Source organism: Suricata suricatta, chromosome 12, assembly GCF_006229205.1.
Source record: "Suricata suricatta isolate VVHF042 chromosome 12, meerkat_22Aug2017_6uvM2_HiC, whole genome shotgun sequence".
NCBI lineage: Eukaryota > Metazoa > Chordata > Mammalia > Carnivora > Herpestidae > Suricata > Suricata suricatta.
Genome location: NC_043711.1, coordinates 21037488 through 21053400, shown reverse-complemented (window position 1 = coordinate 21053400; position 15913 = coordinate 21037488). Strand labels below are relative to the sequence as shown.

Genomic DNA, 15913 nt, shown 5'->3' with positions numbered 1-15913 from the left:
AATACTGTGTTTTTATTTAAAAGATGCTTCAAACGTGAAATAATTTTTAGATATAATGTAAAATATACTAAATGAGGCACTGGGCCACAGTGGAAAGAGCTCTGGACTAGGAATCTATCTCTTTGGAGGGAATTTTGTTATAATAATTTCAGCATTAGTGTTGAGGGGGAGAGTCAGCACCAAGCCTACTTAAAATGTTAAAATGTATCTTACAGTCAAATATTGAGGGAATATAGACAGTGGCTGGCTGCTTTCTTTGCTCTTATATTGCTCTTATATCAACCAAAAGAAACAACTTTCTGAGTTCATTGTAATGGGATTTTGATGATATATAAACATCTGGAAAATTATTTTCATGGTATTAGTAGTCAGCAAAGAGACAAGACAGAACCAGAACGCCTTCTAATACAGTTCTCATCTGTGGCAGTGCACTCCCCCTAAGAGTGAAGAGCGTTCTTCCTGCCTGGATTAAACCCAGCAGCCAGGTTCTGTCTGGGCCCGTGCCCAGCCCCCAGCCCTCCAGTGGGCGCATGGCACCCGGCCTCACCAGGGACCGCAGCATTGTTTTATCTCTGTGACTTTAACCTGGCATAGAATTCCAGTAAGGATTTTTATAGTGGGAGGGGGCAGCTTACTTAAATGTTATGTTTGATTTACGTTGGGCGTTTTAGATTCTGAATTGAAAAAGAAAAATACTGTAGTGATAAACTCATGGACTTTTACTTAAAACCTTAATCAGTGCTTTTCTAAATTAAAATAGGGCATTTGGTTGGACCTGGAATATTAGAACATCCTTTGAATTCCAAGTTGCTTTTTTGTCAATAACCTCATAATATATATAGACTCTGATTAATGGCTTTTTCATCTGTCCTGTTGAAGAATTTTTGTTCTGTTTTGTTAAGGAGCTCTCTGTTTCTTTTCATTTGACAAATGCTTTCTGAGCGTTTCCTCTCTAATGGGCACTGTGGTAAGCGCCAGGAACACAGCAGTGAAGAGAGACGCGATCCCTGCTCCCCTGAAGCTGGCAGTGGGAGGCGGGGGGCAGACAGCAAACGTGAATGAATAAGGAAATCCTGTGCGGCTCAGATAACTACAACAGGGTTATGCAGAGAGAGTGGGGCTCGTTCAGACTGGGAGGCCCCCGGAGGAGGCAGCATGCAGGCTGAGGCTGGGAGACCAGGCAGGTCTGCTGTACAAAGATGGGGCAGAGCCTCTCACACACAGGGACAGGTACACAAAGGCCTGAGGCTGACAGCTCCTTTGTCTGATTTCTCAGCCCTTGAATGTCCAGCATGGAGCTGGACTCCATAATTGTTGAGTGAAGGATGAGTGCCATCTCACGTTGGCTCCTAAGAGACAGGTGCGTCCTTTTCATGGCTGAGGAGGCCACATTGATGGCTGTGCCCTGATATGCTCAACCAGCACCCACTGGGGGACACTGCAGTTACTGCCACAGTCCACATCCTTGACCATCTATCTCTTGATAGCATGATTTTAAGCTATCAAGAGAAGAAATCAGCATTCATAAAGAATTTACTTCATGTAAACCAAACCTTATAGAATAGTCATTATTGTCACTAATTTTGAATTGATTTAAAAAGTGGTATTTTAATTGCATCTTTAAATTTCCCTTTTTTTCCTGAAGTGGATTATGCCTTTAAGGCTATAGATTTGTGAGTTCTGGAAACTCCTACAGTAGAGCTATCTTCTGACAGTGAAAGACAGTGGACCCTTATCATTATCAGCTCTTCCCAAATGGCCACACCAAAGAAGCCACACTGTTGAATGCATCCCTGCTTGAATTAGCTACTAGTTTCTTTCATTATTGACATTTTACTTGGAGTTGGGTGAGGATGACTTTGAAAGTTTTAGAACCTCTTGCCTTAACTCCAGGGATTCATGTAGACCTGTCTGAGACATTTTCTGGGAGAAAAAAAAAAAGATTATATAGGTCTACCTGTTTTTGGAAAAGAGGTCATGTAACCGGTCTGTGATGGTCCCCACCTTCAGTGGTTTGTTATGAAGTTGGCCATTCTGATCCTTGATCAGTAGTTATTGAAAAGTACGCCTTCCCTGTTGGAGGAGTGTGTGTGTGTGTGTGTGTGTGTGTGTGTGTGTGTGTGTGTGTGTAGTATTCTCACCACCTCCTCTGATAAAATATATTTCCATAGCACCTTGGGCTTGGTCAGCCTGAGGACCAGCACATGGGCATTCGGCAGACGTAGTGGCCTTCTTACCACCCCTTGTGTGCTGAACTTGAGTGGCCTGTGAGGTTTCCTAACCCAGCAGACTTAGCTGGGGGCCTAATGGATTGCTTCCCTCAACAACTATGTACCTAGAATGCCTGCTGTGCACTAGGCAGAAACCAGATGCTGGAGAATCTTGTTCATGGCCGTACAAGCGTTTTGGAAAACTACAGCAGCTGCTTTATCTTTGCTATGACTCAGTTGCCCTTGCTGAGACCTCAAGGTAACTAAGCTTCATGCTGCTTGAAGCCAGAGAAGTGGAAAGGCAGTGTAGTCCACCCAGTCAGGAATCCAGAGAGCTCTGGCGATGTGAAGAGCAGAGGGAAGGATGGGGACACTGACGTGGTTCAGGCCTTGCTCCCTGTGTGCATGTCATTTTGGAGGCTGGTCATCTGCTGTGGGTAAGGTCCCCTGGCCAAGGTCACAGGGCTTTTGGCATTTCCCAAGGGAAGCGGTATGCGTTTCCCCAAGTTTAGGGCCCAGAGTCAGATCACTCCTAAAGCACATTACTCAGCCTCTCTGTGCCTGGTGTCCTTTCCTGTAGAATGCATCGAAGCCTCAGAACAAGGGCCACGTGTGTTCACTCGCCAGCGTATCCCCTCCTCCCTCACAGAGCCTGTCACAGAGCTGGCTTTCGTATATAATTATTACCCTGTCGTATGCTTTGTGCCTCACATTGAAGACTTGGGCTGAACAGGATTTTTATGTGTTTTGATCACAAAGTGTCACTTAAGCTAATCCTGTATCCTTAAAAACCATAAGTATCTTGAATTGTTCATTTTCTTACTCTTCTGTTCAGTGGGGGAGGAGGGGCAGGACCATGGCATTTCCATGCTATCCATATAGGGTTCACGGTTACAAAAACTAGCTGGGTCATGGCAACTCAGAGGTGCTTTCTGTGATCTCATGTTCACGGCCACTTGTGTAGGAGCAGTCTTGTCTTGGGACAACGTACTCACTGCCCCGCTTTGCTTGTCTCCCTCTCCGCAGGTACAATTTCACAATGCTGGCCCTATCATCTTCGTTCCTGGCGTTATCCTACCTCCTGACCCAGTGGTGTGGCAGTGTGGGCTTCATCTTGGCCAACTGCTTTAACATGGGCATTCGGATCACACAAAGCCTTTGCTTCATCCACCGCTACTACCGGAAGAGCCCTTACAGACCCCTGGTGGGCCTGCGCCTATCACTGGCCCTCCTCGGAGCATTCGCCCTCAGTGGTGGGATTACTGCTATTTCTGAGGTGAGAGTCCCAGCAGCCTTCACACTACATGATTTTGCAGGCTGCCCGCTGTCCTTTGCTCTAGGCTCCCCCTTCCTGCTCTTCCTGAACCAGCTGGGCAAGTGCAGCAAAACCTTGGTTTGTGAGCATAATTCATTGCAGAAACAAGTTTGTAATCCAAAGCACTCATATCAAAGCGAATTTCAAGAACCATTGGCTCAGTTGTGATCATGTGACATTTGTTGCCACATGGTACTCGTTCTGCAAGACATTGCTTGTTTATCAAGTTAAAATGTATTAGAAATGTGTGCTCGTCTTGTGGAACACTCGCAGAACAAGTTACAATCCAGGGTTCTACTGGATTGCTGCCCCTTCCCCTAAGCCTCAAGGATAGCATCGTATGGTAGATGTGGCCAGTGTCACCAGTGGGAACAGAGAAGCCCCTCAGTGTGCAGTTGTCACCTCTTTTATCTGACCCGAAGCTGGAATAGTAGGGCCTCTGCTTTCCGTGGCTTGTCCCAGAGGAATGTCGTATGGATGGTGGGCCAGGCGATGACTGTGGTTTCTTTCCACAGGCGTGGCTCTGCTGTGATCAGGGCTGGCCAGCCAGGCTGGCGCACGTTGCCGTGGGGGCCCTTTGCTTGGGAATGACTGTTGGAACAGTGCTCCTCACAGAGACCAAGCTGATCCACTTTGTTAGGACTCAGTTAGGTGTGTCCAGACTGGCTGACAAAACCTCGTGACCTCAGAGGCATGGACACCTATGGCACCTGGACTGGCCGCAGGGCGGTTTTGTGGGTGTAGAGGAGCCCTGCTGAGAGGATCTGCGGTGGAGTAGGACGGACCCAGGCAGGTGACACGTCAGAGAGCCCCCGGACTGAACGCCATCCGTTGGAAGCCTCCCATGGGAAGGAGGAGCTCCAGTTCTAAGGGAAGACCAAAAAGCTCTTTTAAAATCGATACATTATTTTTGTCACCAGTTTGTTCTAATCAGTATTTTTCCTTTTGATTAACATATTCCTTTTGGATGTGATTGACCTAAGGAGCTACAAACACCAACAAACTATCTCCAGGACGTGACAGTTAACAACCTGGCCTGGAAACAGATAGCCACTCTACCCCTCACAGGAACATGGTGGCCCTTACTCTGTGGAAGCAGGAAGGAGACCTGATGTTATGCACCGGGTTGGAACAGAGATGGCCCTGGAGGTGTGGCTTTCTCCATGTCAGCACTGCGGGCTGGTTTTCAGGGAGGGAACAATGTTCCTCAGTGAGAAGTCCAAGAAATGAAAACACAGGGTCTTCGGTTCCCGCTTCCCAGAGTTAGCTAGGGGGAGCCATGCACCTCATCTTGACTGCTGTGTGCCCCGGACCACGTGCCTTCCCACCTTTGGCTCAGGCTGCCTCAAGACCGTGGCCTGGCCACCTGCCGGGAGGCCCTGAAAGAAGCGGGGAGCCAGCGTGAGCTCCTGAAGGGAGCAGCGCACTCGTGGAGACCTCACAGGCGGCAGCAGAAGCAGAAGTGAGGTATTTTTTCCCTCATAATAAAATGGGCACTTTCTGTGTGGCAGGGCCCTCCCCTCGACCCATTGCTTGCAGCACTGGTCAGTATCCCTGAATGGCAGCTTCAGGGCGAGAGTGGCAGGCCTGGGGGTCTGGTCCTCCAGACCATGGGGTGAGGCCTGGCGTGAGCCCCGCATCTCGCACCTACAGCCAGCAGGCAACACCATCAGGCCTCATTCTGAGGCCGCAATGCATTTTTCTTCTTTCATTGATACATTAATTCCTTTCGGGGATCACTGACATAAACCGTATCCTGGATGGTAATAGTGATCATCTGGCCCTGATGTCCCACACCTTCTGTTTACGCCCAGAGAAAAGGGCAACTTGCATCAGGTGGTGGTTTGACTCAAATGCACCCCTTTGATGCACACCCAGGGGCCGAGGATCAAGATTCACAGCACACAGAGACTTGCACCAAGTCACTTGGACTCAAAGAAGAGAATGCTTTGCACTGATTGGAAAAGTACCTACATGCAGGGTGTCATTGCCCAGAGATCCTCCACAAGCGTGGCCTTGGTTGTGCTCTCGTAAGGCATGGTCAGGCTTAGAGCTGAGTGTCCCATGGGATGGGGGGCCGTACGCACTGAAGCAGCCCTCCCTCCCTCCATGTACTTTCATTTGTCTCGAGTGCACAGAAATGGACTTTAGGTCTCACAAGTTCCTCCTCTGCTGCCCTTGGCCACCACCCCCTCTCCTGGAACCCTGTTAACCACCCCATGCCCATTTGACCCCAGACTCCTAAAATGGCCCTTAAACTACCTTCCTCAGAATCGCCTGGTTGCACGTTAGAAATACAACTTCCCAGGCCCCACTCCAGACCTGTGGAACCATCATCTCTGGGGGCGGGACACTGGGATCAGCTTTTTTGGCAAACCAAGGTTGGCACACTCTGTCATCCTCACACGCCTCCGGGCTCCGGACCGGTTTCGCACATGTTCACAATGTCCGTTCTCTGCCCCGGGAAGAGCCTCTGTTTACCCAACAGCACTGTGGACTCTAGTTCTCAGGAGTGGCCCCCCAGGTTTCTGCGGTACTCTCTGGCATAAGGCCATGCCCAGCAGCCGATACTCTGGTCTCATCCCTCACCCCACCATGGGGCTGCTGTGCTCAGGGCCAGGTCCTCTTTGGTTTTTTTTAAAGTTTATTTATTTTGAGGGAAGACAGAGACAGCACAAGTGGGGGAGGAGCAGAGAAAGAGGGAGACAGAGAATCCTAAGCAGGCTCCACACTGTCAGCATGGAACCTGACGTGGGGTTCGAACTCACAAAACCATGAGATCACGACCTGAGATGAAACCAAGAGTTGGACGCTTTACTGACTGAGCCACCCAGGTGCCCCAGGGCTGGCTCCTCTTGAAAGGCAGCCAGCTGGGCCAGCAGTCTGGGGCTCCTTCCCATGTCCTACCTCCCTGCTTCTAGAAAGGAAAAGTAGTCCCACGGCTGAGTGTTTGGGAGGTGGTGTATTCTCACTATCAGCACCTGCCTCCCGGGCTGTCAGTGCCGTGGCAGCAAGCCCTCTGGACTCTACTGGACTCTGCCCCCCACCCCCTGACCGACTCCTGGTAGCGCAGTTGGGCCCAAGTGCTGTCTTGTGGCCTCTATGTCGCCGGCATCCTAAAGCCACACCATGCTAGTGGACGTGTGTGCGAGCTCCCTCACTGTACCTGAGCAGGGCTTCTGGGGGGAACCATACATTTGGCTTTGAGTACCACTTAAAATACAGTGAGGCTACTTCTCCATGGAAACCAGTCTCTAAAGCATATCCTTTTATGAAACGAAGAAACCTTTGATGGTGAGAATAACGTGTATTCCTTCGGTACTGCTCTGGCCATGTGTATGTGCTGGTGACTTCAGATTTGGCCATTTGGGGTGAGGGGATGCTGCTGCCACGCTACTTAACACTCACTCCTGGCTCCGGAAGTGCTGTGTGGTCACGCGCCCGCCTGCATCCAGCAGGGGGCACGCCTGTTTGCCTGTTTCCTTTTGAATTTGTGTTGCTAGTTTTGAGTCATTCCCCTGATTTTAAAACAAACCAGTCCTTTTACTCACACCTTTTCCTTCCAAGAAGAAAAAATTTCAGAACGATGTCAGGCAGATCCTGGAGTATGAACCACCTTGATTCTGCCTGGGACCTTTTTTCCCTGCAGTGATGCTGTGACTGGCCTGTGGGTCCTAACTCTGAAAGCCGGACAGTTTCCGGCCTCTGCAAGGGACCTTCTGTGTCTGGGACAGAAAGGCCTAGCAGCACACTCCCATTCTCCGCTTCCTGCCCCACTGTACCCATCATTTACTGTGCTCTTCTGTCTCCTGTCTTCTCTGTCTGGCCTGCTCCTTGTCTTGGTCATTTTTAAAAAATAAAGCAGCCATCCTTTGATGGATCAGGACTCCTGTCAGGCAGGTAGGGCAAGTGTGTGATTTTCGACCGTGTGATTTGGGGGAGTCCAGGGTACCCTCTCACCTTCACATCTTCCTCCATCAGGTGCTTGACCATGTATGTCTTTAATTTGGAAATTTGACTTGTGAGCCAGTCAGATGCTCTTGCTTTATTTTACTCTCACTTGCCGTACTTGGGTGAAGTAGCCCTTAATGTAAATCTTTCATTTGCTAGTTAATTTTCAAAGAAAGAAGAAAAGGGGTGTTTTTTTTTTTTGAAGACTTTGAGGGAAAGGAAGATGCGGACTGATTTGCATCATCATCTGACCACAGTCACTGTGGCACAGTCAGTGCCGCTAGTCTGTGTCATTGCTTTTTAACCAGACTCATCTGAGTACATCATAGTAAAATCAGAAAACTGGGCTCCTAGTGTCATTCAACCTCCTTTAGGGGCCTAATGAAGGTCTTATAAATGCTTCTTAATTAACAGAAGTGGCTGGGTGCCCCTGTCCGAAAGTGCAGTCAGTGCCTTGCCCTGGAACTTCTCCACCATCCCTGGGCAGTGCCGCATTGGTGGAAAGGGCTTGGAAGTGAGATGTGGAGAGTTAGGTCTTTTCCCCCAGGAATAAATCCTCACCAGAGTCCGTGCCCCCAGAACCTAGCGACCTAGCGTTAGCCTCTGCAGGCTCCAGCACGCTCTGGAGACCCGCCCCCCGCCCCGCTCCTGCCAACGGCTTGCGAGACCTAGTGCAGGACACTGTGCCCCCCATTAAACATAGTGAATGCACAGGGTGCCTGAGAGCCGTAGTTGGCCAATTGGCATTCTGTTTTGTCACTGTGTCAGGTTCCTGAGGAATTGAGGGCCCCTGGAGGCTGACAAAGGGCCCCGGGAACTGGGGAAGGAGGAAGGAGTACCTGTGAAGCCCCCTGGCCATGAGGCTGGAGGTGAGACACAGGGAGCTCCTGGCCCTCTAGGCTCCTCCTGGCTTCCTACTGGGGTGATTCTCACCTCTCCAGGGGCCCCAGATGGTGAGCAGGCTGGTGGGCAGTGAAAGTAGGAGTCTTCAGAAGCAGATGCTGCCTCAGGCTGAGTGACATTGTCTTTGATGGACCTTCTCTTTCACCCTCTTTTGTGTGCAGCCCCCAGTCCTCTCAGCTGTAACTTCTCCCAATGCAAAGCCCTTTCAGGAAAAAGGGAGCTGGTCCAGGTTACCCATAGCAGGCAGAGACTGTGGGGCAAGGTCACAGTGAGCCACAGTGAGCTGCTCTTGGTGCAGCTGAGCCCCGGGTCAGTCAGCTCTTGCTGGGCATGGCTGGGCAGGGTGGCACGCTTCATCCAGGTTGCCGCTTCAGCCACAGGAGCTGCCTGAGGGCCCATGACAGAACGGCTGACTTGCAGAGGAACCTCCGAAATCACCACTGATTTGTCTCATTTCCTCCTCCCCTCCAATAAGTGATAAATGTGTTCCCAAGTTATGACCCTGTGGACTGCACTGTCTCAACGTTGCCCTGGCCTGACAAATGCGTTTGGCAGAGGCCACCTGGTTCACAGTGCCAGGTGGGAAAGGGGCCTGAAAAGCTGACACCTCCTGGTCCTTGCCTGTCCTCTGCACCACTCTGTCACAAAGTGGGGCCTTGGAGCAGGGCTCTGATGCTGTTAGAGCAGGCAGCGAGCAGGGACTGATTAAGACACGACTGCATTAGTCACATTGGACATGACAGCTGAGCAGCATGTTTCTGGTCCGTGTCTGGGAGACCCTGACACACTTTTCAATTACGTGGAAGTAATAGTGTGTGGCTTCCACACGGCCGTGCCTGGCGGGGGAGGAGGTGATCTGGAAGGAAAGCATGACTCACCGTGGGCAGCGCTGGTTTGTTCCCAGCTCACCTACCCTCACTCACTTCTTTGCGCTTGCTTTGGTAAATCACAAAAGGTGACACAAGGACAGAATGGCATGCAGGGTGCCAGAAGGCCTCTCTCAGGTGGGCTTTTCGTTTCCACCCTGTTCCCAGGAGAACTATGACACAGCTCCGGGGACACATGCGTGAATCCCCCAGCGCTGGTTAACTCCAGCCTCCGCAGTCTCGGAGCACGGTCTTGCCCAGCCCTATCAGGGCCTGGCATGGCCGTGCAGGGGAACCATGAAAACACAGGAAAAGCGAGACTGTAGCCAGGATAGGAATGGGAATGTTTTCCTCTACACGTAATCCCAACCAAACTAGGGAATGTTGCTAAAATAGCTTTCTGTTTCCCCTAGGGCATTAACACAACAATTTTATGAACAAACCAGATGAACAGAGTGCATTTTTTATATTCCTGAACTACAGCTCAAGATTCCTTTCTTCCTCCTGTAACTCATGAGATCCCTAAGGGGCATCTCTCCAATGACACGAGAATGTTCTGGCAGGTGTGCAGATGTCAGGCTGTGGGGGGTCAATAGAAGGGACAGAGCTCCTTGCCATTATTTCTTTTGTATCTGAGTGAAATCATGTGGTGCTCTGGCTCCCTGGCGGGGCTGATGGCATAATGCCCGGGCACGCTGGCGACTTGTCTTCGCCTCCTCGGCTTTCCTGCAGCAAACCTGCAAGCACAGGACTGAGAGCCAGGCTCTGGGCGGCAGGACCCCAGAGGCGTCCTGCCTGCAGCGTTTCTTCCATCCGTGGGGTCACTGAGGAAACCCACTTGTGTCCGTGTCTGCGTTCAGAAGCACACAGCAGGGTTTTGTTTTTTTAAATGACACTTGGTGATGGACACATGCCATCAGTTATATGCCAGGATGGCTGCCTTTTCCTAACTCACTGGCTGACCTTGAACAAGTCTCTCTCACTCTGCCAATTATGGAGCACTGAGCGCGTGCCGGGTCCTAGGTGACCGCACACTTGGTATGTGTCAGCGGATTAGACCTTCAAGCTGCCTCATCAGTTGTCTGCCACTGAAGAAGCTGAGGCCCGGAGAAGTGGCTTGGTTTGCCCTGGGCCACCCAGCTAGGAAGAAGGTGACGAGGGGCGCCTGGGTAGCTTAGTCCATTAAGCCTCCGACTTCGGCTCAGGCCATGATCTCATGGTTTGTGGGTTCGAGCCCCACCTCAGGCTCTGTGCTGACAGCTCAGAGCCTGGAGCCTGCTTCGGATTCTGTGTCTCCCTCTCTCTCTGCCCTTCCTCCCACTCTTATCTGTCTCTGTCTCAGTGACAAATAAACATTAAAAAAAAAAAAAAGAAGAAGAAGGTGGTGGGACTTGGTTTGACCCCGCATGCCTGCTTCCTGAGCCTGCCCTGGACCCCGGGCCTGCCTCCCTGACGCACTGGCCGGGGCGCTGACCTCTTCCTGCCCCTGTTCCAGCGGGGGCAGCATGGCTTTTATTCATTTTGAAATTTGGGGTTAGTTTAAGAGTTTGCTTGACAGAAGAGTTGTTTTTGTTAAAAAACAAAACAAAGTAAACCCTGAAATCCACAGGGTTTGATGTTTGAGAGCTCTGACCTTCTAGGGCTCATTTTCCCCTGCAACTCTTCCCCTGCCTCAGCCTTGAAGAATGTAAGGTCATTGCTTTGCACGGCCGTTAGCACTGACTTGAGTAAGAAATATCTGGGAGAAATAAATCTGGCCAAAAAATGATGCTGCATTACAAAGAAGCCCACGCCCCCTGTGTATGGGCATCCTTGACCCCAGGTGACCCCACCAAGGAGTTGGGAGGGTGGCTGCCCTTGAAACTCCCAGGCCACTTTCTTACCAGGAGATCTTGCTGTCTGTCATCTGTCACTAGCCACCCCGCAGGGCCCCGGCGGCATGGAAGAACAGAGGCAGCTCTGAGAGGCATGGGAAACGGCCCACAGCAAGGCTTCCTGTGCACCTCGTGGTCCTGCCTTTCTCTCTTGCCCTCCATCCCTTGGCCAGGTTCACTCTGAGGACACCCCACCAGCCTCCGTACCCACCGGGGCTCCACTCTCCCACCCTGTGGACCCAACTCAAAGGCCTGTTTCTGGCTGAGCTAGCAGAGGAGAGAGAAGCACAGACATTAACACCCTTGAAGTTCACTGCTTTTCCTTGGCTCTGTTGCCCACGAAAGGCATTGACCCAGAATGTGCTGTATTATAAACATAGCCCCCATTGCTTTCCTCAGCTCCTGCCCTAGCTGATGGGAAGGGTGCTGTGGGGAGCCCAGCTGCTGTCCACACCTGCTGTCCAGCCTCCAGCCCCCACACCTCTCCTCTCCTCCCCAGCTGCTGGCCCCTTGTCCCAGTCAGGCTCAGGTACCTGTGCTCTGACCTTCCAAGCTGCTCTGTCCCCAGCCCATGCCTTTCCCTTTCTTCCAACAGCCCTGTTTTCTTTCTCTGTCGGAAGGCAGGTTGTGGTGGGAGTTCCAGAGAGGGGCCTGGAGGCAAACCCAGCCCCACTTCAAACTGTGTGACCTTGAGCAAGGCAGTTTCCCTTTGAGTCTCAGTTTACTCATCTAAAAATGGGCATAAGAGCAATGTGTGGCAATCCTGGAGCCTGCTTCAGATTCTGTGTCTCCCCCTGCTTTAAGGCTGCAGGGGCACTGAGCCAGGGTGCCCAGCGCCAGCCTAGGGTTTGCCCTGTGGGTGGAATGATAAGTCTACCAGAGGTAGTGAGGAACTGTGGTCCTGGGAACATTTGTTTCACCCTTACCTGCTTCCTCCTCCCCATCGAACCCCAGTCCACAGAAGCTATGTGCATGTGGTGGAGAGTCCTTTCTTCCTTAAATAGAAACCTTTCTTTCCCCTTTCCTTGAAGGCAAAGCTATAACCAAGGAGGAAGTGAAAGCTCTTTCTCAGCTCTGCTTGCCCAGAGGGGCTTATGAGGCTAAAATGTGGGTCAGGGAGACTGCAAAGAACCAGGCCTTAAGGCCCCTGAATCTTGGCGAATTCTGGTGGCCAGGCCCAGAGAGGCAAAGCCCCAGCTTCTGGGGAACCCAGCCTGAGCAGCCCCCAGAACAAGAGGGGATGCTTCAGAGCTTGTTAAATGATTTTCGGCAATTTCAGAAATTGCCTCAGCTGGTTGTTTAGATTTCCCTGCAGCCTTAGATTAAAGCAGAAAGAAAAAGGGCCCCTGGTGATAAAAGAGAATGTGGTTTTATCCCAGGAGGGCCAGTCACTGTCGGCAGCTCCTAAAGAAGACCTGAGTTGGTCCTGCTGTGCGGGTGGGCGGCCCAGGCTCTGGCTCAGCCCCGTGGCCTCAGCTTTAGGCCCCCGGCCGTGGCACCCCTACACAGCCTCACTCAACAGTTTGCCAGGGCCCTCACCTTGAACCCACTCATCATGGCTGATCTAAAACCTGTTGAGGGGGGCCTGGGTGGCTCAGTCAGTTAAGCGTCTGACTTGGGCTCAGGTCATGATCTCATGGTTCGTTGAGTTTGAGCCCCGCGTTGGGCTCTGTGCTGACAGCTCAGATCCTGGAGCCTGCTTCAGATTCTATGTCTCCCCCCTCTCTCTGCCCCTCCCATGCTCATGTTCTGTCTCTCTCTTTGTCTCTCAGTAATAAATAAACGTTAAAAATTAAAAAAAAAACCTGTTGAGCTCTTCCTCCTTACCCCCAAAAAACCATGAAAACCAAGCACTGCCTCTGCAATCAGCCCGTCAGATTTAACCTCTGCAAACTCCGTGCTTGTTTCTTGTTGTTCCTTCACAGGACTGGGAGGAGGGTGCCAGATGCAGATCAACTGGATTTCTCCTTCCTGAAGCAGCCGGGAGGAAGAGAAAGGCCCATTGTTGGGGGTACCCAGCTGGTGCTGTCTTGAGTATTACCATTAAGGTGGGGTTTCCTAAGAAGGGACACGTGTTCTGGCCGCAGTTAGGACTTTTAGCCAGGCGTAGAGGCCCCAGATGTGCGGGCCCTGGTGAGGCTGTTGACACTCGGTATCTAGCAGGGGCTCCATCAGGCCTTCCTTTTGCACCTCTGCCTCCTCTTGCTACTCCTCAAAAAACTGTCACCTGGGTGTGCCTGATTGTGTCTCGTACCACCCACTGCTCCACGCCCCCCCATTCCTATCTGCCTCTGTGGGCCACTCCTCCAACCTCTGCCAGGGCTCCTGTTGCCTTCACAGCCTGGGAGATGTTTTGGCCCTGGGACCAGCTGTTGATCCAGATAATCAACAGAACCAGAGAGCCTGAGAAGCACATTTTAACTCCAGCCCTGCCTTTGTTTCTTCATAAGATCTTGGGGGTTGGGGCACCTGGGTGGCTCAGTTGGTTAAGCATCCAGCTTCGGCTCAGGTCATGAGCTCATGGTTTGTAGGTTCGAGCCCCATGTCAGGCTCTGTGCTGCCAGCTAGCTCAGAGCCTGGAGCCTGTTTCAGATTCTGTGTCTCCCTCTCTCTCTGACCTTCCCCTGCTCGCACCGTCTCTCTAAAATAAACACAAAACAGAAAAAAATTTAAAAAGATCCTGGGGGCTAACTTGACCTCTTTTTTTATCTCTAGAAGGTTCTAATCCCTGCCCTCTATTGCTCTGGTGCCATCATGGAAGCCAAGGAAAAGTCACTGTGCAGCATTTCCTGGGTGCCGGTGAGGGGAGCTGGAGAGTGGGCGTGCCTGTCCACTCCGAGGCGGAAGCCTGGGCTGTGTCCAGGCAGGGGAAGTAGACTAGAGTCAGAAGTCTGCATGCACAGTTTTTCCTGATAGCAAATGATATTATGGGCTGCCTGGGTGGCTCAGTTAAGTGTCCAACTCTTGATTCTGGCTCAGGTCATGATTTCACATTTCATGGGTTGAAGCCCCGCATCAGGTGCTGTGCTGACAGTGTAGGGCCTGCTTAGGATTCTCTCTCTCCCTCTCTCACTGTCCCTCTCCTGTTCATGCTATCTCTCCCTCTCTCTCAAATTAAAAAAAATTTTAAATGATTTTATCTCCTTCTACTATTATGTATGTTAAATATTTCATAATATTAAATTGTAAATTATAAATTATGCTGGGGCAGCCAGTGCCCTGTAGACAGTGAAAAAGTCTACATCCTGTCCGTGGTCTCTTCACTTTGCACGTGGCGCACTCATCTTGCCCGGCTGATATTGCCCTCTGCGACCCTCCTCCTGACCTCGCGGTACACAATGTAAGGCTGCTGGCAGGTTTTTGCTGTTATAAACTGTATGGCCGTGACTGTCCTGATGTGGAGACCTCTAAGTAGTCGGCCTTCTTCTGCATTTTGCCTGCAGATTAGCCCTGATAGTGCACTTACTATAACAGAGCAGGTCACTGTCTCTCAGCACTCACCTGGGCCCCAAATGGAAGCCCGGAATGGAGAGAAGACTGCCCAGGCCACGCCAAGGTCATGACCAACTGGCCAGCCTGGAGCCCCGAACTCAACCTGCCAGCCAGGGGGCTGAATCCCTCCTTTCACTTGAGTTCCATGTCTGGAAAGGGCTACACATTGTGTCAGGCACCCAGCAGTGGTGAACATTAACTGTGGTGTCATGACAGCCTGTCCTTTGGTCATTCAAGCAACAATTGCCAAGGCCAGGAAAACCATGGAGAAACAGCCCTCCATGGTGACCGCAGCTGGCAACCAAGACCTGATACTTCAGGCTCTACTGCATCCTCAGCCGCAGACAGAAGGGTGCAGCAGGCTCAGTGCAGAGAGTGTACATCTGTCAGAAGGAATTGCTTCCCAAAAAGTGTCAGGGAAGTCCCTGATGCCCTAGTTCTCTGTTTAATCTGATTAATCAGCCTGGCTGACTTGGGGACAAAAGCGACCACTAAGCAGAAAGGAGGCAGAACAACCTGGGAAGGCATCTCTGCCCCCTGCTCCTGCTCTGTGTCTGGGATGACGTGCCCTCCACTGGTTAGTGGCTTTGGACCTTGTCTCCCTACCCAGAAGCATGGCGTGCATCCCCTTAGGCTCGAGGCCCATTTTTGCAGCCTTTGTGGGCACTTGGTGAGCTGTCTGGCCCATAGATTCGGTCCCTGGTCTTGAGAAGTTCACCCTAAGCTCTTGTGCCTTTGGCCACAGAACTGAGTGCGATGCTATCTCCTGACTGACTGTGGGCGATTACTCACTGTTGGGCCTCAGCCTACTCTCTATCTAAAACCCTACCTGTTTTTATTTTCAGTTTTTCTTCTTTTTTAATGTTTATTTATTTTTGAGAGACAGAGACAGAATGCAAACAGGGGAGGGGCAGAGAGAGGGAGACACAGAATCCAAAGCAGGCTCCAGGCTCTAAGCTGTCAGCACAGAGCCCGAATCAGGGCTCAAACTCACAAACCGCAAGATTATGACCCGAGCTGAAGTCAGACACTTAACTGACTGAGCCACCCAGGTCCCCCTCAATTTTTCTTTTGATCAAAATAATACATGTCCAGAGTTTTAAACATGGAACAGTACTACAAGGCTGATAACTCCACACTGGCAGGTTCTGACCCCACCTCAAGGTCTGCTCTCCTTTCTTTTCTGCTGGCCAGTTCTTCTTCTGTCTCCCATCTTATTTCTCAATTTGCTTATATTGCTATTTCCTTTTTTTTTTAATTTTTACTTATTTTTGAGAGAAAGGGGGGCACATGAGCGGGGGA

The 15913-nt window shown here is 51.1% G+C and overlaps 1 protein-coding gene across 5 annotated transcripts in view; it reads left to right on the top strand.

Annotated features, from left to right (window-relative positions):
- RFT1 (RFT1 homolog) overlaps window positions 1-13648 on the top strand; it is a 43955-nt gene extending 30307 nt beyond the window's left edge. For 2 of the 5 annotated variants that reach the window (XM_029917094.1, XM_029917095.1), the window contains 2 exons: window positions 3237-3486; window positions 13045-13648. In XM_029917094.1, the coding sequence (XP_029772954.1) occupies window positions 3237-3486; window positions 13045-13635 (841 nt within the window). In that variant the 3' untranslated portion in view covers window positions 13636-13648. Of the gene's footprint in view, window positions 1-3236; window positions 4015-4040; window positions 4433-4508; window positions 5845-13044 lie in introns of those variants that run through there. The other 3 variants (XM_029917098.1, XM_029917097.1, XM_029917096.1) reach the window with 3 other exon arrangements.
- The last annotated feature ends 2265 nt before the right edge of the window (window positions 13649-15913 follow it).